The 25,480-nt window shown below is 55.5% G+C and overlaps 1 protein-coding gene across 1 annotated transcript; it reads right to left on the bottom strand.

Annotated features, from left to right (window-relative positions):
- Positions 1 to 18: 18 nt before the first annotated feature.
- On the bottom strand, positions 19 to 20,649 carry LOC144739661 (uncharacterized). The gene is made up of 6 exons (XM_078622587.1): positions 20,451 to 20,649; positions 15,233 to 15,438; positions 12,111 to 12,280; positions 9,741 to 9,832; positions 1,441 to 1,539; positions 19 to 162 (listed from the first exon to the last, which is right to left on the bottom strand). Exons 2-6 carry the CDS (start codon positions 15,433 to 15,435, stop codon positions 19 to 21), a joined length of 708 nt encoding a protein of 235 aa, XP_078478713.1. The 5' UTR covers positions 15,436 to 15,438; positions 20,451 to 20,649.
- Positions 20,650 to 25,480: the final 4,831 nt, after the last annotated feature.

Raw genomic sequence — 25,480 nt, 5'->3', positions numbered from 1 at the left:
TGCTGGCGCGTGCGTCGGTCATCCCAGAGGAGGACGAGGGGAGGGGGGGGAGGGGGGAAGGGGGGCGGGGCTCGCCTGCTGGAGGAAGTCGCTGAGCTGCTGCTGCAGAGCCTCGCTGTGGACGCGGATCTCGTCCATGCCCAGAGTGAGGGTTTGCACCTCCTGCACAGCACGTCACAGCACCGTCACAGCACCGTCACGCAACCGTCACAACACGTCACAACACGTCACGGGACCGTCACGTGTCATCAAGGCGGTGCACCTGCACCGGGGCGTTGGGGAGCTACGACCAACTGGGGGTGGGGGGCGGGGGGGTAGGGGGGGTTAGGGGGGGTGGCGAGTAAGGGGGGGGGGCTAGGGGGGGTGGGGCTAGGAGGGGTTTAGGGGGTGGCGAGTAAGGGAGGGGGGGTCTAGGGGTGGGGCTAGGGGGGCTAGGGGGGTAAGGGGAGTAAGGTGGGGGGGGGGTCTAGGGGTGGGGCTAGGGGGGTAAGGGGAGTAAGGTGGGGGGGGGTCTAGGGGCGGGGTCTAGGGGTGGGGCTAGGGGGGTAAGGGGAGTAAGGTGGGGGGGGGGGTCTAGGGGTGGGGCTAGGGGGGTAAGGGGAGTAAGGTGGGGGGGGGTCTAGAGGGGGGGGGTCTAGGGGTGGGGCTAGGGGGGTAAGGGGAGTAAGGTGGGGGGGGGGGTCTAGGGGGGGGGTCTAGGGGTGGGGCTAGGGGGGTAAGGGGAGTAAGGTGGGGGGGGTCTAGGGGTGGGGCTAGGGGGGTAAGGGGAGTAAGGTGGGGGGGGGGGTCTAGGGGTGGGGCTAGGGGGGTTAGGGGGGTAAGGGGAGTAAGGTGGGGGGGGGGTCTAGGGGGGGGGTCTAGGGGTGGGGCTAGGGGGGTAAGGGGAGTAAGGTGGGGGGGGGGTCTAGGGGTGGGGCTAGGGGGGTAAGGGGAGTAAGGTGGGGGGGGGGGTCTAGAGGGGGGGGGGTCTAGGGGTGGGGCTAGGGGGGTAAGGGGAGTAAGGTGGGGGGGGGGGTCTAGGGGGGGGGTCTAGGGGTGGGGCTAGGGGGGTAAGGGGAGTAAGGTGGGGGGGGTCTAGGGGTGGGGCTAGGGGGGTAAGGGGAGTAAGGTGGGGGGGGTCTAGGGGTGGGGCTAGGGGGGTAAGGGGAGTAAGGTGGGGGGGGTCTAGGGGTGGGGCTAGGGGGGTAAGGGGAGTAAGGTGGGGGGGGGGTCTAGGGGTGGGGCTAGGGGGGTTAGGGGGGTAAGGGGAGTAAGGTGGGGGGGGGGTCTAGGGGGGGGTCTAGGGGTGGGGCTAGGGGGCTAGGGGAGTAAGGTGGGGGGGGGGTCTAGGGGGGGGTCTAGGGGGGGGTCTAGGGGGGCTAGGGGGCTAGGGGAGTAAGGTGGGGGGGGGGGTAAGGGGGGGGGTCTGGGGGGGGGGGGTAAGGGGGGGGTGCCGCTGACCTCCTGCATCTCGGTGACGATGTCGGGCAGCTCTGCGAGCCGCGCGGCCTGCTGGGAGTTCTCCTCCAGGCGCGCCACCACCTCGCTCAGCCTGGCCAGCTGCACGCACGCGGGCACAGGCAAAGGTCCCCCGCATAGCCTTCACGGGCTGGAGGGGCAAGTGCCGTTAGCGAGCAGCAGCACCTGTGAAGGCTACTGGCACCGTGGCACACGAGGGGGTGGGTGGCCGGCACCGCGCCCGGCCGCCTTTGTCTCCCCGGTGGCGATGTTTACCACACACCGCAACGGGTACTCGTTTGAGGCTGAGTCGACCTAGGGGAGGCGGCCCAGGACCGGTTCAGATAATCGTCACTGGGTGTTTGTGGCCGTGAGCGGGAATCGAACTCGGGTCGCCGGGCTCGTAGCGCAGCGTAGCGCTAACCGCTGCACCACCGCTCCCGTACACACGCTGGCACACACGCGTACACAGCTACACACACAGCTACACACACACACAGCTACACACACACAGCTACACACACACAGCTATACACACACACAGCTACACACACACACAGCTACACACACACACAGCTACACACACACACAGCTACACACACACACAGCTACACACACACACAGCAACAAACACACGCACAGCTACACGCACACGCACAGCTACACGCACACGCACAGCTACACGCACACGCACAGCTACACGCACACGCACAGCTACACGCACACGCACAGCTACACGCACACGCACAGCTACACGCACACGCACAGCTACACGCACACGCACAGCTACACGCACACGCACAGCTACACGCACACGCACAGCTACACACACACACAGCTACACACACACACAGCTACACACACACACAGCTACACACACACACAGCTACACACACACACACAGCTACACACACACACAGCTACACACACACAGCTACACACACACACAGCTACACACACACACAGCTACACACACACACAGCTACACACACACACAGCTACACACACACACACAGCTACACGCGCGCACAGCTACACGCGCGCACAGCTACACGCGCGCACAGCTACACGCGCGCACAGCTACACGCACACACAGCTACACACACACACACAGCTACACACACACACAGCTACACGCACACACAGCTACACGCACACACAGCTACACGCACACAGCTACACGCACACAGCTACACACACACAGCTACACACACACAGCTACACACACACAGCTACACACACGCACAGCTACACACACACACACAGCTACACGCGCGCACAGCTACACGCGCGCACAGCTACACACACGCACAGCTACACACACCCACAGCTACACACACACGCACAGCTACACGCGCGCACAGCTACACGCGCGCACAGCTACACGCGCGCACAGCTACACGCGCGCACAGCTACACGCGCGCACAGCTACACACACGCACAGCTACACGCACACACACAGCTACACGCACACACACAGCTACACGCACACACACAGCTACACGCACACACACAGCTACACGCACACACACAGCTACACGCACACACACAGCTACACGCACACACACAGCTACACGCACACACACAGCTACACGCACACACACAGCTACACGCACACACACAGCTACACGCACACACACAGCTACACACACACACACACACAGCTACACACACACACAGCTACACACACACACACACACAGCTACACACACACACAGCTACACACACACACAGCTACACACACACAGCTACACACACACACAGCTACACACACACACACAGCTACACACACACACAGCTACACACACACACAGCTACACACACACACAGCTACACACACACAGCTACACACACACACAGCTACACACACACACAGCTACACACACACACAGCTACACACGCACACAGCTACACGCGCGCACAGCTACACGCGCGCACAGCTACACGCGCACACAGCTACACACACACACAGCTACACACACACACAGCTACACACACACAGCTACACGCACACACAGCTACACGCACACACAGCTACACGCACACACAGCTACACGCACAGCTACACACACACGCACAGCTACACGCGCGCACAGCTACACGCGCGCACAGCTACACACACACACAGCTACACACACACGCACAGCTACACGCGCGCACAGCTACACGCGCGCACAGCTACACGCGCGCACAGCTACACGCGCGCACACAGCTACACACACACACACACAGCTACACGCACACACAGCTACACGCACACACAGCTACACACACACACAGCTACACGCACACACACACAGCTACACGCACACACACACAGCTACACGCACACACACAGCTACACGCACACACACAGCTACACGCACACACACAGCTACACGCACACACACAGCTACACGCACACACACAGCTACACGCACACACAGCTACACACACGCACACAGCTACACACACACAGCTACACGCGCGCACAGCTACACGCGCACACAGCTACACACACACATAGCTACACACACACACAGCTACACACACACACACAGCTACACGCACACACAGCTACATGCACACACAGCTACACGCACACACAGCTACACGCACAGCTACACACACACGCACAGCTACACGCGCGCACAGCTACACGCGCGCACAGCTACACACGCGCGCACAGCTACACGCGCGCACAGCTACACGCGCGCACAGCTACACGCGCGCACAGCTACACGCGCGCACACAGCTACACGCACACACACAGCTACACGCACACACACAGCTACACGCACACACAGCTACACGCACACACAGCTACACGCACACACAGCTACACGCACACACAGCTACACACACACACAGCTACACACACACACACACAGCTACACGCACACACACAGCTACACGCACACACACAGCTACACGCACACACACAGCTACACGCACACACACAGCTACACGCACACACAGCTACACACACGCACACAGCTACACACACACAGCTACACGCGCGCACAGCTACACGCGCACACAGCTACACGCGCACACAGCTACACGCGCACACAGCTACACGCGCACACAGCTACACACGCACACAGCTACACACGCACACACAGCTACACACGCACACACAGCTACACGCACACACAGCTACACGCACACACAGCTACACGCACAGCTACACACACACGCACAGCTACACACACACGCACAGCTACACGCGCGCACAGCTACACGCGCGCACAGCTACACACGCGCACAGCTACACACACACGCACAGCTACACGCGCGCACAGCTACACGCGCGCACAGCTACACACGCACACAGCTACACACACACACAGCTACACACACACACAGCTACACACGCACACACAGCTACACACGCACACACAGCTACACGCACACACAGCTACACGCACACACAGCTACACGCACACACAGCTACACGCACAGCTACACACACACGCACAGCTACACACACACGCACAGCTACACGCGCGCACAGCTACACACGCACACAGCTACACACACACGCACAGCTACACGCGCGCACAGCTACACGCGCGCACAGCTACACGCGCGCACAGCTACACGCGCGCACAGCTACACGCGCGCACAGCTACACGCGCACGCACAGCTACACGCGCACGCACAGCTACACGCACACGCACAGCTACACGCACACGCACAGCTACACGCACACACACAGCTACACGCACACACACAGCTACACGCACACACACAGCTACACGCACACACACAGCTACACGCACACACACAGCTACACGCACACACACAGCTACACGCACACACACAGCTACACGCACACACACAGCTACACGCACACACACAGCTACACGCACACACACAGCTACACACACACAGCTACACACACACAGCTACACACACAGCTACACACACACACACAGCTACACACACACACACAGCTACACACACACACACAGCTACACACACACACACAGCTACACACACACAGCTACACACACACAGCTACACACACACACAGCTACACACACACACAGCTACACACACACACAGCTACACACACACACAGCTACACACACACAGCTACACACACACACAGCTACACGCGCACACAGCTACACGCGCGCACAGCTACACGCGCACACAGCTACACACGCACACAGCTACACACACACACAGCTACACACACACACAGCTGCACACACACACACAGCTACACGCACACACAGCTACACGCACACACAGCTACACGCACACACAGCTACACGCACAGCTACACACACACGCACAGCTACACGCGCGCACAGCTACACGCGCGCACAGCTACACACACACACAGCTACACACACACGCACAGCTACACGCGCGCACAGCTACACGCGCGCACAGCTACGCGCGCACACAGCTACACACACACACACAGCTACACACACACACACAGCTACACGCACACACAGCTACACGCACACACAGCTACACGCACACACAGCTACACACACACACAGCTACACACACACACAGCTACACGCACACACACAGCTACACGCACACACACAGCTACACGCACACACACAGCTACACGCACACACACAGCTACACGCACACACACAGCTACACGCACACACACAGCTACACACACGCACACAGCTACACACACACAGCTACACGCGCACACAGCTACACACACACACAGCTACACACACACACAGCTACACACACACACACAGCTACACGCACACACAGCTACACGCACACACAGCTACACGCACACACAGCTACACGCACAGCTACACACACACGCACAGCTACACGCGCGCACAGCTACACGCGCGCACAGCTACACACACGCACAGCTACACACACACGCACAGCTACACGCGCGCACAGCTACACGCGCGCACAGCTACACGCGCGCACAGCTACACGCGCGCACACAGCTACACGCGCGCACACAGCTACACACACACACACAGCTACACGCACACACAGCTACACGCACACACACAGCTACACGCACACACACAGCTACACGCACACACACAGCTACACGCACACACACAGCTACACACACACAGCTACACACACACACACACACAGCTACACACACACACACACACAGCTACACACACACACACAGCTACACACACACACACAGCTACACACACACAGCTACACACACACACAGCTACACACACACACAGCTACACACACACACAGCTACACACACACACAGCTACACACACACACAGCTACACACACACAGCTACACACGCACACAGCTACACGCGCACACAGCTACACGCGCGCACAGCTACACGTGCGCACAGCTACACGCGCGCACAGCTACACGCGCGCACAGCTACACACACACACAGCTACACGCACACACACAGCTACACACACGCAGCTACACACACGCACACAGCTACACACACGCACACAGCTACACACACGCACACAGCTACACACACACAGCTACACGCGCGCACAGCTACACGCGCACACAGCTACACACACACACAGCTACACACACACACAGCTACACACACACACAGCTACACACACACACAGCTACACACACACACACAGCTACACGCACACACAGCTACACGCACACACAGCTACACGCACACACAGCTACACGCACAGCTACACACACACGCACAGCTACACGCGCGCACAGCTACACGCGCGCACAGCTACACACACACACAGCTACACACACACGCACAGCTACACGCGCGCACAGTTACACGCGCGCACAGCTACACGCGCGCACACAGCTACACACACACACACAGCTACACACACACACACAGCTACACACACACACACAGCTACACGCACACACAGCTACACGCACACACAGCTACACGCACACACACAGCTACACACACACACAGCTACACACACACACACAGCTACACGCACACACAGCTACACGCACACACAGCTACACGCACACACAGCTACACGCACAGCTACACACACACGCACAGCTACACGCGCGCACAGCTACACGCGCACACAGCTACACACACACACAGCTACACACACACACAGCTACACACACACACAGCTACACACACACACAGCTACACACACACACACAGCTACACGCACACACAGCTACACGCACACACAGCTACACGCACACACAGCTACACGCACAGCTACACACACACGCACAGCTACACGCGCGCACAGCTACACGCGCGCACAGCTACACACACACACAGCTACACACACACGCACAGCTACACGCGCGCACAGTTACACGCGCGCACAGCTACACGCGCGCACACAGCTACACACACACACACAGCTACACGCACACACACAGCTACACGCACACACACAGCTACACGCACACACACAGCTACACGCACACACACAGCTACACGCACACACACAGCTACACACACACAGCTACACACACACAGCTACACACACGCACACAGCTACACACACGCACACAGCTACACACACACGCGCGCACAGCTACACGCGCACACAGCTACACACACACACAGCTACACACACACACAGCTACACACACACACAGCTACACACACACACACAGCTACACGCACACACAGCTACACGCACACACAGCTACACGCACAGCTACACACACACGCACAGCTACACGCGCGCACAGCTACACGCGCGCACAGCTACACACACACACAGCTACACACACACGCAAAGCTACACGCGCGCACAGCTACACGCGCGCATAGCTACACGCGCGCACAGCTACACGCGCGCACAGCTACACACGCGCACAGCTACACGCGCGCACAGCTACACACACAGCTACACGCACACACAGCTACACGCACACACAGCTACACACACACAGCTACACACACACACACACACAGCTACACACACACACACACAGCTACACGCACACACACAGCTACACGCACACACACAGCTACACGCACACACACACACACAGCTACACACGCACACAGCCACACAGCTACACACACGCACACAGCTACACACACACACACAGCTACACACACGCACACAGCTACACACACACACACAGCTACACACACACACACACAGCTACACACGCACACACAGCTACACACGCACACACAGCTACACACGCACACACAGCTACACACACACAGCTACACACACACAGCTACACACACACAGCTACACACACACAGCTACACACACACAGCTACACACACACACAGCTACACACACACAGCTACACACGCGCACAGCTACACACACACACACACAGCTACACGCGCGCACAGCTACACACACACACGCACAGCTACACACACACAGACTTGCGGTGTCTCAAGACGTTCAGCTTTGTTATCGACCGTAAGGTCCGCACGTTAAAGACCTCGCGCCAACCCGCTCGCTCACCCACTTCATCCATCACTCGCTCACTTCATCCACCACTCGCTCGCTCTCTCGCTCACTTCATCCATCACTCACTCTCACGCTCACTCACTCAGTCGCCCGCTCACCCACTTCATCCATCACTCGCTCTCACTCACTCACTCACTCGCTCGCTCACTCACTCAGTCGCCCGCTCACCCACTTCATCCATCACTCGCTCTCACTCACTCACTCACTCACTCGCTCACTTCATCCATCACTCGCTCTCACACTCGCTCACTTTATCCATCACTTGCTCGCTCGCTCGCTCACTTCATCCATCACTCGCTCGCTCGCTCACTTCATCCATCACTCGCTCTCACACTCACTCACTCACTTCATCCATCACTTGCTCGCTCGCTCGCTCACTTCATCCATCACTCGCTCTCACACTCACTCACTCACTTTATCCATCACTTGCTCGCTCGCTCACTTCATCCATCACTCACTCTCTCGCCCGCTAATTCCCTCGCTCACTCACAGCACTCGCCCGCTTATCCGGTTGTACAAGAACGGCAAATGAACTTATGGGTTTATTTATTTTGTTAAACCGCCCCAGGTCACACAACCCACACACACCCCCCACACACACACACCAACGGGTGGCTGACTGAGTGACTGAGTGGCTGACTGACTGAGTGACTGGCCGACTGAGTGACTGGCCGACTGAGTGACTGGCCGACTGAGTAACTGGCCGACTGAGTGACTGGCCGACTGAGTGACTGGCTGACTGACTGAATGCCTGCCTGACTGCCTGCCTGACTGACTGACGTGACTGAGACCAGGTTGCACTCCGGGTCACGGGTGAACTCGTGTACCGCACCGTGGCGCTTGCGGGCTCATCCAGCAGTGGACAGGTCGTGGCTGGTGACGGCGGCACGAACCTGGGCACTGAGCACGCCGGGCGGTGGCGGTGGCAGTGACGGCAGCGGCGTCTCATCTCGATCGTACAGCATGCCCCCATCACTGATCAGCACTGTTAAGAGGCACACAACACACACACACACAGACAAATATCCCCCGTATAGCCTTAACAGACTGTAGGGGCAAGTGCTGTTAGCGAGCACCTATGAAGGCCGGAACGGCACACGAGGGGGTGGGGTGGCCAGCACCACGCCCGACCGCCTTTGTCTCCCCAGTGGCGATGTTTACACACCGCACCGGGTACTCATTTGAGGCTGAGTCGACCTAGGGGAGGCCCAGGACCGGTTCAGATAATCGTCACAGGTGTTGGCCGTGAGCGGGAATCGAACCCGGGTCGCCAGGTTCATAGCGCAGCGCGCTAACCGCTACACCACCGCTCCCCACACACACATGACACACACACGCCAAAGACAAAGCTCGCCCGTGTAGCCTTAGCAGACGGCTGGGGCAAGTGCTGTTGGCGAGGATCAGCAGCGCCCGACCGCCTTTGTCTCCCTCGCGGCGAGGTTCACACCGCGGTCCAAGGTGGTTTTGACCGACACGTTCATTTAATAATTATTATCGAACGAACGAATAAGCGAGCGAATGAGTAAACGAAGGAACGAGTAAACGAACGAACGAGTAAACGAACGAATGAGTAAACGAACGAATGAGGAAACGAATGAGTAAATGAACGAATGAGTAAACGAACGATGAACCATGAGGTGCCACCGCACACATCACGACCAATGCCACCACCGCCCACTAAGCCACCACCAAACGTTCGCCCACGAAGTGGCCGGTGACGTCACCACGGCGCCTGTGCCAGGCCAGGTGCACGTTGAGGCCTTCACCTGATGTGCCGAAGGTCTCTAGCCGCCGACAGGAGTAGGTCTCGGCACGGACCCAGCGGGTGCCGCGCGAGTTGGCTGACTGAGATGACCGGCAGATGCTACCACCAGCTGTACCCTCCTACTGTGCCGACTTGCTGCGTTTTATCCGCCCGGCGCTCCGCCCGTTGTTGTGAGAGCAGCGTCGCTGCCCCCGCCCTCCGTTCGCGTCGGAGGGGCGACTGCCTCCAACTGCCCAGCAGCTGCGGCCTTCACGAGCAGAGGTCGCAAACGAGTTTTGATTCCTTACCCGTACCCGTACCCGGCCACACCAGGGTCGCAAACGGGTACCTGTACCCGTACCCGGCCGTACCCGTACCCGGGCGGGTATCGGGTAGGGTACGGGTATCGGGTACCCGATTGCGACCTCTGGGATGAAGCCACGTTGCAGGCGCGGGTGGGTTGATTCTAGGAACTTGAATTGTGAGAAGAGACAAGACGTTGGGAAATGAGTGACAAACGGTTACTCACCAGTGACTCACGGTCTACCCGTACCCGGCCGCACCAGGGTCGCAAACGGGTACCCGTACCCGGCCGGGTACGGGTAGCCGGGTATCGGGTAGGGTACGGGTATCGGGTACCCGGTTACGACCTCTGTTCACGAGGCACCACCGCCACCACAGCCACCCCCACCGTGCCAAGCGATCGAACGTCACGACACGTGGCCGGTGACGTCACAACACGTGGCCAACGACATCACGACACGTGGCCGGTGACGTCACAACGCGTGGCCAACGACGTCACAACGCGGTCCACGCTTCGAGGACGGCGGCCTGGGGCCGCGTCGCCGCTGTCGCACGAATGTTGCTGCCGCTATTTATAGAGTGTCGCGTTGGCAGCGCGCCCTCCCGGCCCTCAGGGCGCGCTGCCAAGTTCAACAAAAGCGGCGTCACGGACGGAGCGACGGGGCCGGGGGCAGAGAGGCGCTGGGGAGTGAGCGGCGGAGATCGCGGCCAGCGCCACCACCACAGCCACCGAGCCAAGCGATCGAACGCGCGGCCGGTGACGTCACAACACGTGGCCGGCGACGTCACGACGCGGGGTCAGTGACGTCTCAACACGTGGCCGGCGAGCAACCGTCCACATCGTTATCACCACCCCCACCACCCCCACCACCACCACCACCCCCCCCCACCCCCCACCACCACCACCACCACCCCCCACCACCACCACCACCCCCCCCACCCCCCACCACCACCACCACCACCACCCCCACCACCACCACCACCACCCCCACCACCCCTACCCCCCCCACCCCCCCACCACCACCACCACCACCCCCACCACCCCCACCACCCCTACCCCCCCCCACCCCCCCACCACCACCACCACCACCCCCACCACCACCACCACCACCCCCACCACCCCTACCCCCCCCACCCCCCCACCACCACCACCACCACCCCCACCACCACCACCACCACTACCACCCCCCCCGCACCCCCCCCCCCCCCCACCGACCTCGCTCGTAGTGTGCGTCGCTCTGCGCCTCGTGGAGTCTCTCGACCTCGTGGCGCAGCACGAGGTGCGAGGCGGCGAGGGCGGCCGCCACGGCCAGCACCGCCGACAGCTGCAGGGCCACGCAGGCCCAGCCAGGCCCACCGCCGCAGCCACTCCGACAGCCGTGGGGCCTGCACAGGGGAGAAGACGAGACATCTCCATGGGTCTCTGTGAGTCTCTGTGTATCTCTATGAGTCTTTATGAGTCTGTGTGGGTCTCTATGAGTCTCTATGTATCTCTATGGGTCTCTATGATTCTCTATGAGTCTCTATGGGTCTCTATGTGTCTCTGTGTGTCTCTACGGGTCTCTATGGGTCTCTATGAGTCTCTGACAGCTGCAGGGCCACGCAGGCCCAGCCAGGCCCACCGCTGCCACCGCAGCAGCCGCCCCGACACCCGTGGGGCCTGCGCAGGGGAGAAGACGAGACGTCTACCTGTCTCCATGGGTCTCCATGAGTCTCTGTGAGTCTCTGTGGGTCTCTGTGTGTCTCTATGGGTCTCCATGGGTCTCTATGAGTCTCTATGTGTCTCTATGGGTCTCTAAGTCTCTGTATATCTCTATGTGTCTCTATGGGTCTCTATGGGTCTCCATGGGTCTCTGTGAGTCTCTGTGGGTCTGTATGAGTCTCTATGTATCTCTATGGGTCTCTATGGGTCTATGTATCTCTATGTATCTCTATGGGTCTCTAAGTCTCTGTGTATCTCTATGTATCTCTATGGGTCTCTATGAGTCCATGTATCTCTATGAGTCTCCGTGTGTCTCTGTGGGTCTGTATGAGTCTCTATGTATCTCTATGAGTCTCTATGAGTCTCTGTGTGTCTCTATGGGTCTCCATGGGTCTCTATGAGTCTCTGTGTGTCTCTATGGGTCTCTATGTATCTCTATGGGTCTCTATGAGTCCATGTATCTCTATGAGTCTCCGTGTGTCTCTGTGGGTCTGTATGAGTCTCTATGTATCTTTATGAGTCTCTATGAGTCTCTGTGTGTCTCTATGGGTCTCCATGGGTCTCTATGAGTTTCTGTGTGTATCTATGAGTCTCTATGTATCTCTATGGGTCTCTATGGGTCTATGTATCTCTATGGGTCTCTAAGTCTCTGTGTATCTCTATGGGTCTCAATGAGTCGATGTATCTCTATGAGTCCCCGTGGGTCTCTATGAGTCTCTACATATTCTATGGATCTGCTTGGGTCTCTATAAGTATCTGTGTAGGTCCGTGTATCTCTATGGGTCTCTATTGGTCTCTATGTGTCTGTATGGGTCTCTGTGGGTCTCTATGAGTCTCCATGCATCTCTACGAGACTCTATGTAATGCTGCACCAAGCGTGCGCGCGCACGGACTAAGAACAAGACAAAGATCCCCCGTGTAGCCTCTTAACAGACTGTCGGGGCAAGTGCTGTTAGCGAGTAGCAGCAGCACCTATGAAGGCCGGCACGGCACACGAGGGGGCGGGTGGCCAGCACCACGCCCGACCGCCTTTGTCTCCCCAGTGGCGATGCTTACTACGCACCGCACCAGGTACTGATTTGAGGCTGAGTCGACCTCGGGGAGGCCCAGGACCGGTTCATGTAACCGTCACTGGGTATCGGCCGTGAGCGGGAATCGAACCCGGGTCGCCAGGTTCGTAGCGCAGCGTAGCGCTAACCACTACACTACGGCACACACTTACACACACAGGTACACACACACAGGTACACACACTTACACACACACACAGGTACACACACACTTACACACACACACTTACACACACAGGTACACACACACAGGTTCACACACTTACACACACACACAGGTACACACACACTTACACACACACACTTACACACACAGGTACACACACACAGGTTCACACACTTACACACACACACAGGTACACACACACAGGTACACACACTTACACACACAGGTACACACACACAGGTTCACACACTTACACACACACACAGGTACACACACACAGGTACACACACTTACACACACACACAGGTACACACACACTTACACACACACACTTACACACACAGGTACACACACAGGCACACACTTACACACACACACAGGTACACACACACTTACACACACACACTTACACACACAGGTACACACACAGGTACACACACTTACACACACACACAGGTACACACACACTTACACACACACACTTACACACACAGGTACACACACAGGCACACACACCTGCACACACAGCTACACACACACTTACCACACATAGGTACACACATACAGGTACACACACACACAGGTACACACACACAGGTACACACACTTACACACACACACAGGTTCACACACACAGGTACACACACTTACACACACACACAGGTTCACACACACAGGTACACACACTTACACACACACACAGGTACACACACTTACACACACACACAGGTACACACACTTACACACACACACAGGTACACACACTTACACACACACACAGGTACACACACACTTACACACACACAGGCACACACACCTGCACACACAGCTACACACACACTTACCACACATACAGGTACACACACTTACACACACACACAGGTACACACACACTTACACACACACACACAGGTACACACACAGGTACACACACACACAGGTACACACACACAGGTACACACACACACAGGTACACACACACACAGGTACACACACACAGGTACACACACACACAGGTACACACACACAGGTACACACACACACAGGTACACACACACAGGTACGCGATTTTGCTGAGTTGCTCAATTTTACGAATTCCCAACGCCGTCACTGCAGTGCCCCACCCCCCCAATACCCCCCCACCCCCCGCCCCCCCAAAGACCCCACCATCCCCACTACCCCCTCACCACCCCCACCACCCCCCACTACCCCCAACCACCCCCCACTACCCCCCACCACCCCCACCACCCACCACCACCCCCACCACCCCCCACCACCCCCCACTACCCCCCACCACCCCCACCACCCACCACCACCCTCACCCCCCCTCACCTCCCCCCACCACCCCCCACTACCCCCCACCACCCCCACCACCCCCCACCACCCCCACCCCCCCTCACCTGCATTTCTCCCCCGGGCCAGGCGGCTCGCCGGCGCACGCCTCGCCCCCTGGAAGCGCCACCTCGCAATCGGAGCAACCTCCACCTCCTCCACCTCCACCGCCTCCACCTCCACCACCTCCTCCACCTCCTCCACCTCCAACCTCGTCCTCCTCCTCCTCGTTCCCCACGAGGGAGTACTTCTCCTTGGCGGGCCTCGCCATCTCCTGCGGTCGCCACCAAACAGCCGCCCGCCTGCGTGACACCAGCACCACCACCACCGCCACCGCCAGCACCACCACACACAGCCCCCACCAGCACCACCACCACACACAGCCCCCACCAGCACCACCACCACCACCACCACAGCCCCCACCAGCACCACCACCACCACCACACACAGCCCCCACCACCACCACCACCACCACCACCACAGCCCCCACCAGCACCACCACCACCACCACACACAGCCCCCACCACCACCACACACAGCCCCCACCAGCACCACCACCACCACACACAGCCCCCACCTCCACCAGCACCACCACCACACACAGCCCCCACCAGCACCACCACCACCACCACACACAGCCCCCATCAGCACCACCACCACCACCACACACAGCCCCCACCAGCACCACCACCACCACCACACACAGCCCCCACCACCTCCACCACCACCACCACACACAGCCCCCACCAGCACCACCACCACCACACACAGCCCCCACCTCCACCAGCACCACCACCACACACAGCCCCCACCTCCAGCACCACCACCACCACCACCACACACAGCCCCCACCAGCACCTTCACCACCACCACACACAGCCCCCACCACCTCCACCACCACACACAGCCCCCACCACCACCTCCACCAGCACCGTGTTGGTACCAAAGTGTCGCTTCGTCATCGCCTCGTGTGGCAGTCGCACGCTAAGCGACGACTCCACAATCTGAAAGCCACGTGGCCGGTAGCGGCCACGGCAGGGGCAGCGACGGAGTGGCGGTGTCAGAGACGGAGTCAGAGACGACGGACGTCGTCTCTGTAGGCCAGTTTAACACGTAGGCTTTCGCGACCAATATTGTTCATAATCAACGATTTTTGGGTTTAGATCGCGTTATTTATAAATGTGTCGTAACCCTCCACCACCCGACACGGCCAATCAGTAAAAAAAGTGTCACGTTGACAAAAGACAAGATAGTTCACTGCTTTAGCCCACCGGTGTGTTGAAGCGTGAAACCACAACATTTACAATTTGAGTAGTACGACGTTTCGCTGGTAATTGCATCCAGCATCATCGGGCAATTCGCCAGAATGGTGATGCTCTGCTCTGTCTCCCGTTCTTATATAGAGCAGCAGCTGCAGGGTGACGTCATCATTAACTCATTAACTCGTCAGGTGCAAAGATTTGAGGGGGGGTTATTGTAATTATATACTTGATTAGTAATAAGGCTATTGTTACGATGCGAGTTGTAGATTAGTAATCATTTGGAATGTGTTCTATTGTGATTATGCTACATTAATAATCAGTTAGTGCTTGTTTCCCTTATAAGGAATTGTAATGCATCTTATTTAGGTTGAGTCACAAACCGTACCTCTCCATAACAAAGGCTCACCCTCTTAAGCCTCACCTTACCATATGAATGAAAAGTGTGCTGCACTTGCGCCTTCCTCCCCTCTCCAACCATTATATAAACGGAGTGGTAGCTCTTGCAATCTCTCATTTGCTTGATACAGCTGTCGTGGCTGTGACGGTTCCACCTGAAGACGGAGGCTTGTGTTGCCTCCGAAACGTCGTGATTTTTTATTTTATTTTACTTTTATTAATTTTAATGTTTTACCTACGTGACTTTACCGAAAAAACCTAAGAAGACGGACGTCTCCTTTGTGTTTGTGGATGTTGCCTTGTTGTATAAAGGTAATAAAATAATACAAATAAAACATAATAAAATAATTCTCACGACGTTTCGGCCACAACGCAAGCAGCCGTCCTCAGGTGAAACCAGGTCTGTCGAGGCGACACCTGAGGACGGCTGCTTGCGTTGTGGCCGAAACGTCGTGAGAATTGTATTTTATTATGTTTTATTTTTATTATTTTATTACTTCCCTTCTACGTGACTTTACCGAAAGGACCAAAAAGATAAATCCCTGCAGTCACGAAAGCTTTAAATCGAAATTGTATAAAGGTGTCAGTTTTTGTACCAGTTGAAAGGGTAAAAACCTACTACTATATTTTGCCACTGGTAAAGGAGATGTCTCATAGTGTAAATGCTTTACCCCGAGCTCTCAATACTCTGATAGTGCGCTGTCTTTGAGTTGTGCGCCTTTTGGCGTCATCTGGTCCAACACCAATGGAGACTAGGCTCTAAGAAAAGCTGTCTCGGGTGTGGACCAATCAACTTCAAGGACAGTGCATATCATTATCATCATCAGAGTTGTTTATTTTTGTTTGCATTTTGACTGCTTGTGTTGTGGTTATTGCAAACATGATGCCTTGTATAAAGGTGTCAGTTTTTTGTACCAGTTGAAAGGGTAAAAACCTATTACTATATTTGTGCATGTTGTTGTCGATGTCATCGTTGTGGTCGTTGTTGTTGTTAACGACGGTCTGTTCTGCATGACCACAGTCTGCACCACCACCACTGTTGTGGAGAGGGTCTTCATTGCCCCACGGTGTGTGCAGTGGATGAGGTTTAGGGTGGACCATGAGCTTTCACTTATTAGGAGACGCTTTTGTTGAACTCACTGTGTCTGTTTGTCGTTGTCATATTCTCAAATCTTGTAACTCAATTTTAAGCCACTTCCCAATGTGGCATCGACTGCAAACTTGGTATACTTATGTCATACTGATGACAATACTATACTCTATCATTAAAAAATAAAATTATATATTTTTAAAACATTCTTTTGTATATGTTATGTTTCGGCTTGGGTCTAATAGTCCACGCTCAACTGACGTTGGCTGTAAATCACCACGGCCTCTTATGGCAAGCCTCGGGGCCACTTCCTGGAGTTGTGGCGTTCTTCCATTACTAGTACGGTACATTTCATGAAAGCGTGTTTTTAAAAAAGTATTTTTTAAATATTACTAATTAGACTAAGCGCTTACAAAGTGGGAGTCGGGGTTCTGTTGGGGGGGCAGACCCCGCCCCCCCCCCACCACCAAACTCAGATTGCCTCTTGCAAAACCATCTCGTGTCTTCTCAATGTACGTACGTTGAACTTCTTTCGCACTGTACGTATCCGACCGTGCGAATCGGTTGGCCACGTTCAATGAGTTATCATAACCCAGAAAACTATCAACTATTTAAAATTTCGATTTAAAGCTTTCGTGACTGCAGGGATTCATATTCTTGGTTCTTTCGGTAAAGTCACGTAGAAGGGAAATAATAAAATAATACAAATATAAAACAATACAAATGCTCACGACGTTTCGACTGCAAAACAAGCAATCATCATCAGGTGTGGAAAACCGCCACTTTTTTCAAATTTTCTTGCTGTGGATTTCACACCTGATGACGATTGCTTGTGTTGCAGTCGAAACGTCGTGAGAATTTTTATTGTTTTATATTTTTATTATTTTATTATTTCCCTTCTACGTGACTTTACCGAAAGAACCAAGAAGATCAAATATTTTATTTTATGTTACCAGGTAAGGCGGCCCCCCACTGCGCTACGTAGTCACAACTCTTTGTCAGAAGCCACGCGTCCATCACAACTGACAGCTCAACGTCGTGGATTGTCGTCGTCATGTGGAAAATGATATCAGCAGCCAAACACTCTCAACTGTTGCCACACACTTTTCAAGTCTAGATTAAGAAGTGTATTTCTTAAGAACGGATGTTGTGTGTTTCGTGTCGTCCTTCCCCCACCCCTCCGATCGGCGCGGTTGGCTGCATGTGCGCAGTCACACATGCAACACGATTCTAAACGTGGAGGGGAAATACCCAGAGGACCCGGAACAACATCCACGCGACCACGGGGAGAGAGACACGCAGACTCCACATATACAGCAGCAGGTGTCAGGGTCAAGATCGAACCCACGACCTCCTGTACACCAGGCGAGGTAGTTAACATCTCACCACAGAGAGAGACACGCAGACTCCACACATACAGCAGCAGGCGTCTGGGTCAGGAGTGAACCCACGACCTCCTGTGCACCAGGCGATATCGCGAACCAGCTGATGGTGAGGGTACTGAGCGTGTCGATGTTGCTACCGAGGTGCCCACGAGATTGTAAGACGCGAGGCACAACACTGAGTGTTGATAAAGTTCTACAAATAAAGTTCTACAAATCTCTCTCTCTCACGCACACACAAAGACAAAGATCCCCCGTATAGCCCTCAACAGACTGTCGGGGCAAGTGCTGTTAGCGAGTAGCAACCTATGAAGGCCGGCACTGTGGCACACGAGGAGGTGGGTGGCCAGCACCACGCCCGGCCGCCTTTGTCTCCCCCAGTGACGATGTTTACGACACACCGCACCACGTACTCATTTGAGGCCGAGTCGATCTAGGGGAGGGAGGCCCTAGGACCGATTCAGATAATCGCCACTGGCATGTTGCCGGGCTCGCAGCGCGGCGCAGCGCTAACCGCTGCACCACCGCTCCCCACACAACATGCAGAGTCCAAAGATCCCCCGTGTAGCCTCTAACAGACTGTCGTGGCAAGTGCTGTTAGCGAGTAGCAGCAGCGCCTATGAAGGAAACAAAGATCCCCCGTGTAGCCTCTAACAGGCTGTCGGGGCAAGTGCTGTTAGCAAGTAGCAGCAGCAGCACCTATGAAGGAAACAAAGACAAAGATCCCCCGTGTAGCCTCTAACAGGCTGTCGGGGCAAGTGCTGTTAGTAGCGAGTAGCAGCAGCACCTATGAAGGAGACAAAGCCAAAGATCCCCCGTGTAGCCTCTAACAGGCTGTCGGGGCAAGTGCTGTTAGCAAGTAGCAGCAGCAGCGCCTATGAATGAGACAAAGACAAAGATCCCCCGTGTAGCCTCTCACAGACTGTCGGGGCAAGTGCTGTTAGCGAGCAGCACCTGCGGATGCCGGCACTGCGGCACACGAGGGGATGGGTGGTCAGCACGACGCTCCGCACGCTCCTCACACGCGCACAACGCACAGCACACCGGGTCCGTGAGACGCATCCTCGCATTTTTTACCTTCAAAACTTACAAATCCTATCGTGCGAAAGGTACGTGCCACGTCTCTGTGTGTGTGTGGGCGCGTTAGACAACTCACTTGTACCGGGAGGAGATCGTCAGTCCGACCGCTCACAACAACAACAACAACAGCAGCAGTAGCAGCAGCAGTAACAGCAGCAGTAGCAGCAGCAGCAGTAGTAGCAGCAGCAGTAGCAGCAGCAGTAGCAGCGGCCACTCGCGAGAACTTTGTTGACGCTTCAAACTCAGCCCGCTCTAACGACTTCCCAGGACTCACGGGGGAAGGGAGGGAGGTGGTGCATTGTATCGTCTCACGCCCACCAACCTCAAAAAAGACCCACCCACCCACCCCCCCCGTGTAGCCAGTTGGGGCAAGTGCTGCCAGCGAGTAGCAGCACCGATGAAGTCCAGGGGCAGTACACACGCACAGAGATCTCCCGTGTAGACTTAGACTCCTGGGGCAAGTGCTGAGCACCTATGAAGGGCAGAGGCAGTACACACGCACAGAGATCTCCCGTGTAGACTTAGACTCCTGGGGCAAGTGCTGAGCACCTATGAAGGGCAGAGGCAGTACACACGCACAGACAGAGAACTCGCGTGTAGACTTAGACTCCTGGGGCAAGTGCTGAGCTACTACACATGTAGCTACTACACGTGTAGTAGTAGCTACTACACGTGTAGTAGAAGCTACTACACGTGTAGTAGCTACTACTACACGTGCAGCTACTACACGTTTAGTCGCTACTTGTGTTACTCGGATAATCCGGCACTGGCCCCGAGGCAAGGGGGCTCAGCTGACCCCCCCCCCCGCCCGCCCGCCCCCTGTGGGCCCACAGAGACCCTGGGAGCGACTTGCCGTGCCAGGCCGCTCCTTCTTGCCCGACCTGATCTGTCACTTTGAGTCACGAGGCGACCGCGCCTCGCTGCTGGAACGTCCGAGTGACGTCGGGTCCGTGACAGCGAAATGCGACGTGGGTCTGCTTGGGGGTCAATGGGTCTCTGTGTGAGTCTGTGGGTCTCTGTGTGAGTCTACGGGTCTCTGTGTGAGTCTATGGGTCTCTGTGTGAGTCTATTGGTGGGTCTCTGTGTGAGTCGATGAGTCTCTGTGTGTGTCTCTGGGTCTCTGTGTGAGTCTATGGGTCTCTGTGTGAGTCTATGTGTCTCTGTGTGGGTCTATGGGTCTCTGTGTGAGTCTATGGTGGGTCTCTGTGTGAGTCTATGGGTCTCTGTGTGAGTCTATGGGTCTCTGTGTGAGTCTACGGGTCTCTGTGTGAGTCTATGGGTCTCTGTGTGAGTCTATGGGTCTCTGTGTGAGTCTATGGGTCTCTGTGTGAGTATATGGGTCTCTGTGTGAGTCTATGGGTCTCTGTGTGAGTCTATGGGTCTCTGTGTGGGTCTATGGGTCTCTGTGTGAGTCTATGGGTCTCTGTGTGAGTCTATGGGTCTCTGTGTGAGTCTATGAGTCTCTGTGTAAGTCTACGGGTCTCTGTGTGAGTCTATGGGTCTCTGTGTGAGTCTATGGGTCTCTGTGTGAGTCTATGGGTCTCTGTGTGGGTCTATGGGTCTCTGTGTGAGTCTATGGGTCTCTGTGTGAGTCTATGGTTCTCTGTGTAAGTCTACGGGTCTCTGTGTGAGTCTATGGGTCTCTGTGTGAGTCTATGGGTCTCTGTGTGAGTCTATGGGTCTCTGTGTGGGTCTATGGGTCTCTGTGTGAGTCTATGGGTCTCTGTGTGAGTCTATGGTGGGTATCTGTGTGAGTCTATGGGTCTCTGTGTGAGTCTATGTGTCTCTGTGTGAGTCTATGGGTCTCTGTGTGGGTCTATGGGTCTCTGTGTGAGTCTATGAGTCTCTGTGTGAGTCTATGGGGGTCACTGTATGAGTCTATGTGTCTCTGTGTGAATCTGTGGGTCTCTGTGTGAGTCTACGGGTCTCTGTGTGAGTGTGGGTCTCTGTGTGAGTCTATGGGTCTCTGTGTGGGTCTATGGGTCTCTGTGCGAGTCTATGAGTCTCTGTGTGAGTCTATGGGGGTCACTATATGAGTCTATGTGTCTCTGTATGAGTCTATTGTCCTCTGCGTTACCACTCAACTCTCTCTCCTCTCTCTCCCTCCCTGTCCTTGCTTCTTCCTCCACGTGTGTGCCAAATCGCCTTTGCCACTCGACTCGGCCTCAAACGAGAACCCCGATGCATCGATGTGAAACAACGTCGCAGCTTAGGGAGACAAAGGCGGCCGGGCGTGGAGTTGGCCACCAAACCCCCTTGGTGTATAGTAGTGTATAGTGTAGTGTATAGTAGTGTAGTGTATAGTGTAGTGTATAGTGTAGTGTATAGGGTAGTGTATAGTGTAGTGTATAGTAGTGTAGTGTATAGTGTAGTGTATAGTGTAGTGTATAGGGTAGTGTATAGTGTAGTGTATAGTAGTGTAGTGTATAGTGTAGTGTATAGGGTAGTGTATAGTGTAGTGTATAGTAGTGTAGTGTATAGTGTAGTGTATAGGGTAGTGTATAGTGTAGCGTATAGTAGTGTATAGTGTAGTGTATAGGGTAGTGTATAGTGTAGTGTATAGTAGTGTAGTGTATAGTGTAGTGTATAGGGTAGTGTATAGTGTAGTGTATAGTAGTGTAGTGTATAGTAGTGCAGTGTATAGTGTAGTGTATAGTAGTGTAGTGTATAGTGTAGTGTATAGCAGTGTAGTGCCTCCATAGAGCCCAATGTGTAGTGTATATAGTATATAGTAGCGTGCCGTGGCAGCCTTCGACGGGTGCTGACTCGCGAACAACAACAGCAGCAGCAGCAACAGCAGCAGCAACAGCAGCAACAGCAGCAGCAGCAGCAGCAACAGCAGCAGCAACAGCAGCAACAGCAGCAGCAACAGCAGCAACAGCAGCAGCAACAACAGCAGCAACAGCAGCAGCAACAGCAGCAGCAACAACAGCAGCAACAGCAGCAACAGCAGCAGCAGCAACAGCAGCAGCAGCAACAGCAGCAGCAGCAACAGCAGCAGCAGCACTTGCCCAAAAATCCTCTTAACAGCCTATACGGGGGGGTTGGGGGGGTGTGTGCGAGACACAACATGTGGTGCGTGCCATTTCATCGACACACAAATCTTCGTCTGACTTTACTGAGCGTCTGCTATCTAAGACGATGGTAATTCGTTTTGTTTTTTCTTCATTCGAGCGATGGTGTCACGTCTGTGAAACATCACGCGACTCGCCTGCTCAGCCGGAATGTCACTGCGGCCTCGGCCGACGACGAGTACTGAATATTCGAAACGCGACGCGACGCCGCAGGCGATACTGGCTCGAAGATAATTGCTTTAGTACCTGTGAATACGTCTCTCGTGTAATTTTAATATATACACACACGAGCCTTTTGGCCCGTGCAAGGACGGGTGTATTGCAGTAAATCTGAAACTTGCAAGCGAACAGCAGATCTCGCCACGTGATATATTCATTGCATGGATGCGTGTGCAATTTGTAAGGGCGCGGTGACACCGACTTATTTCATGTAAAGGGTACAATCCCTTGTTCATCGCGACGTCCTTTTTACTTTGATGTCTCAACGGCGTCACGGAGATCGCGTGACGTGAGGGTTCTGGCTTTGTGGTGAGGGTTGTGAGTTGACGCCGAGGAGGGGGGGAGGAGGCGCCTCGCCCCCCATGTGGAGTGACGTCACCCGCTAACTATTATTAATGATGCTGGTGACGAGGGTAACGATGGTGACGATGATGTGCAGGGGAAAAAAACCCGGGAGGACGCGAGAAAAATCCACGCGACGACCACGGGCTGAGAGAGAGAGAGACACGCAAACTCCAAATATACAGCAGCAGGCATCGTCAGGGTTGGGATCGAACCCACGACCTCCTGTACACCAGGCGGGGTAGTCAACATCTCCTAGCCACCGCGATGATGATGATGAGAGAGAGACACGCAAACTCCAAATATACAGCAGCAGGCGTTGTCAGGGTCGGGATCGAACTCACAACCTCCTGTACACCAGGCGAGGCAGTTAACATCTCCTAGCCACCGTGATGATGATGAGAGAGAGAGAGAGAGACACGCAGACTCCTAATATACAGCAGCAGGCATCGTCAGGGTCGAGATCGAACCCACGACCTCCTGTATACCAGGCGAGGTAGTCAACATCTCCTAGCTACTGCTGCGACATCGGTGGCTCAGGAGGGGGGGGGAGGGGTCATAGAGCGTGGGTGCAAAAAAGCAAACCAAGCCACCGAGGTTAAGATCCTGGATCAGGATCCGGGTTTCGGCCACCCGCGACTAATCCGTTCTGTCAAGGTTATGGCGAGTTGGTGGTGATCTCAGCGTCTTAGGTTATGCAGTCTATTCTTAGTCGTAAGCCTCACCTTACCATATTAATAAAAAGTGTGCCGTACTTGGCCCTTCCACTCTTCAACCATTATATATACGGAGTGGTAGCTCTTGTAATCTCTCATTTACTTGATACAGCTGTCGTGGCTGTGGCGGTTCCACCTGAAGACGAAAGCTTGTGTTGCCTCCGAAACGTCGTGATTTTTATTTTATTTTTATTAATTAAAAAACAAAAATTTACCTACGTGACTTTACCGAAAAAACCTAAAAATATGAATCCTTGCAGTCACGAAAGCTTCAAATCTAGGATCTCAGCTTCGCTTACCAATGACGGCATAACAATCAAGCACGCACACACACACACAAACAACATATTCCGGTCGAGTTGAATTTCCCAGTTCCCGTAATTGACGTCGCGGATTGTTCCAGCTGCAAGTTAAAACAATGGAAGAATACATCCTTCCCGTGTTCGGTAAAATCAAATTGAGTGCCGCAGTGGTGAGATGTCAACTATCTCGCCCGGGATACAGGCAGGAGGTCGTGGGTTCGAGCCCGACCCTGACGCCTGCTGCTGTATATTTGCAGTCTGCGTCTCTATCTCTCTCCCCGTGGTGAGATGTCAACTACATCGCCTGGTATACAGGAGGTCGTGGGTTCGAGCCCGACCCTGACGCCTGCTGCTGTATATTTGCAGTCTGCGTCTCTATCTCTCTCTCTTTCTCCCCGTGGTGAGATGTCAACTACATCGACTGATATGCAGGAGGTCGTGGGTTTGATCTCG

The sequence above is a fragment of the Lampetra planeri genome, unplaced genomic scaffold, assembly GCF_965212315.1.
Source record: "Lampetra planeri unplaced genomic scaffold, kcLamPlan1.2.h2 scaffold_164, whole genome shotgun sequence".
In the NCBI taxonomy this organism is placed as follows: domain Eukaryota; kingdom Metazoa; phylum Chordata; class Hyperoartia; order Petromyzontiformes; family Petromyzontidae; genus Lampetra; species Lampetra planeri.
The sequence above is the reverse complement of the archived record's forward strand: the minus strand, read 5'-3'. Positions and strand labels throughout refer to the sequence as shown.

Bases quoted from the DNA above. Each gene is read 5' to 3' on its own strand.
- LOC144739661 (XM_078622587.1), bottom strand. From the start codon at position 15,435: ATGGCGAGGCCCGCCAAGGAGAAGTACTCCCTCGTGGGGAACGAGGAG. The intron at 9,833-12,110 runs GTCGGTGGGGGG...GCCTCTTAACAG, and splicing joins CGACGCACACTACGAGCGAG to TGCTGATCAGTGATGGGGGC. The intron at 163-1,440 runs GTCAGCGGCACC...CGTGCTGTGCAG, and splicing joins TCGTCACCGAGATGCAGGAG to GAGGTGCAAACCCTCACTCT.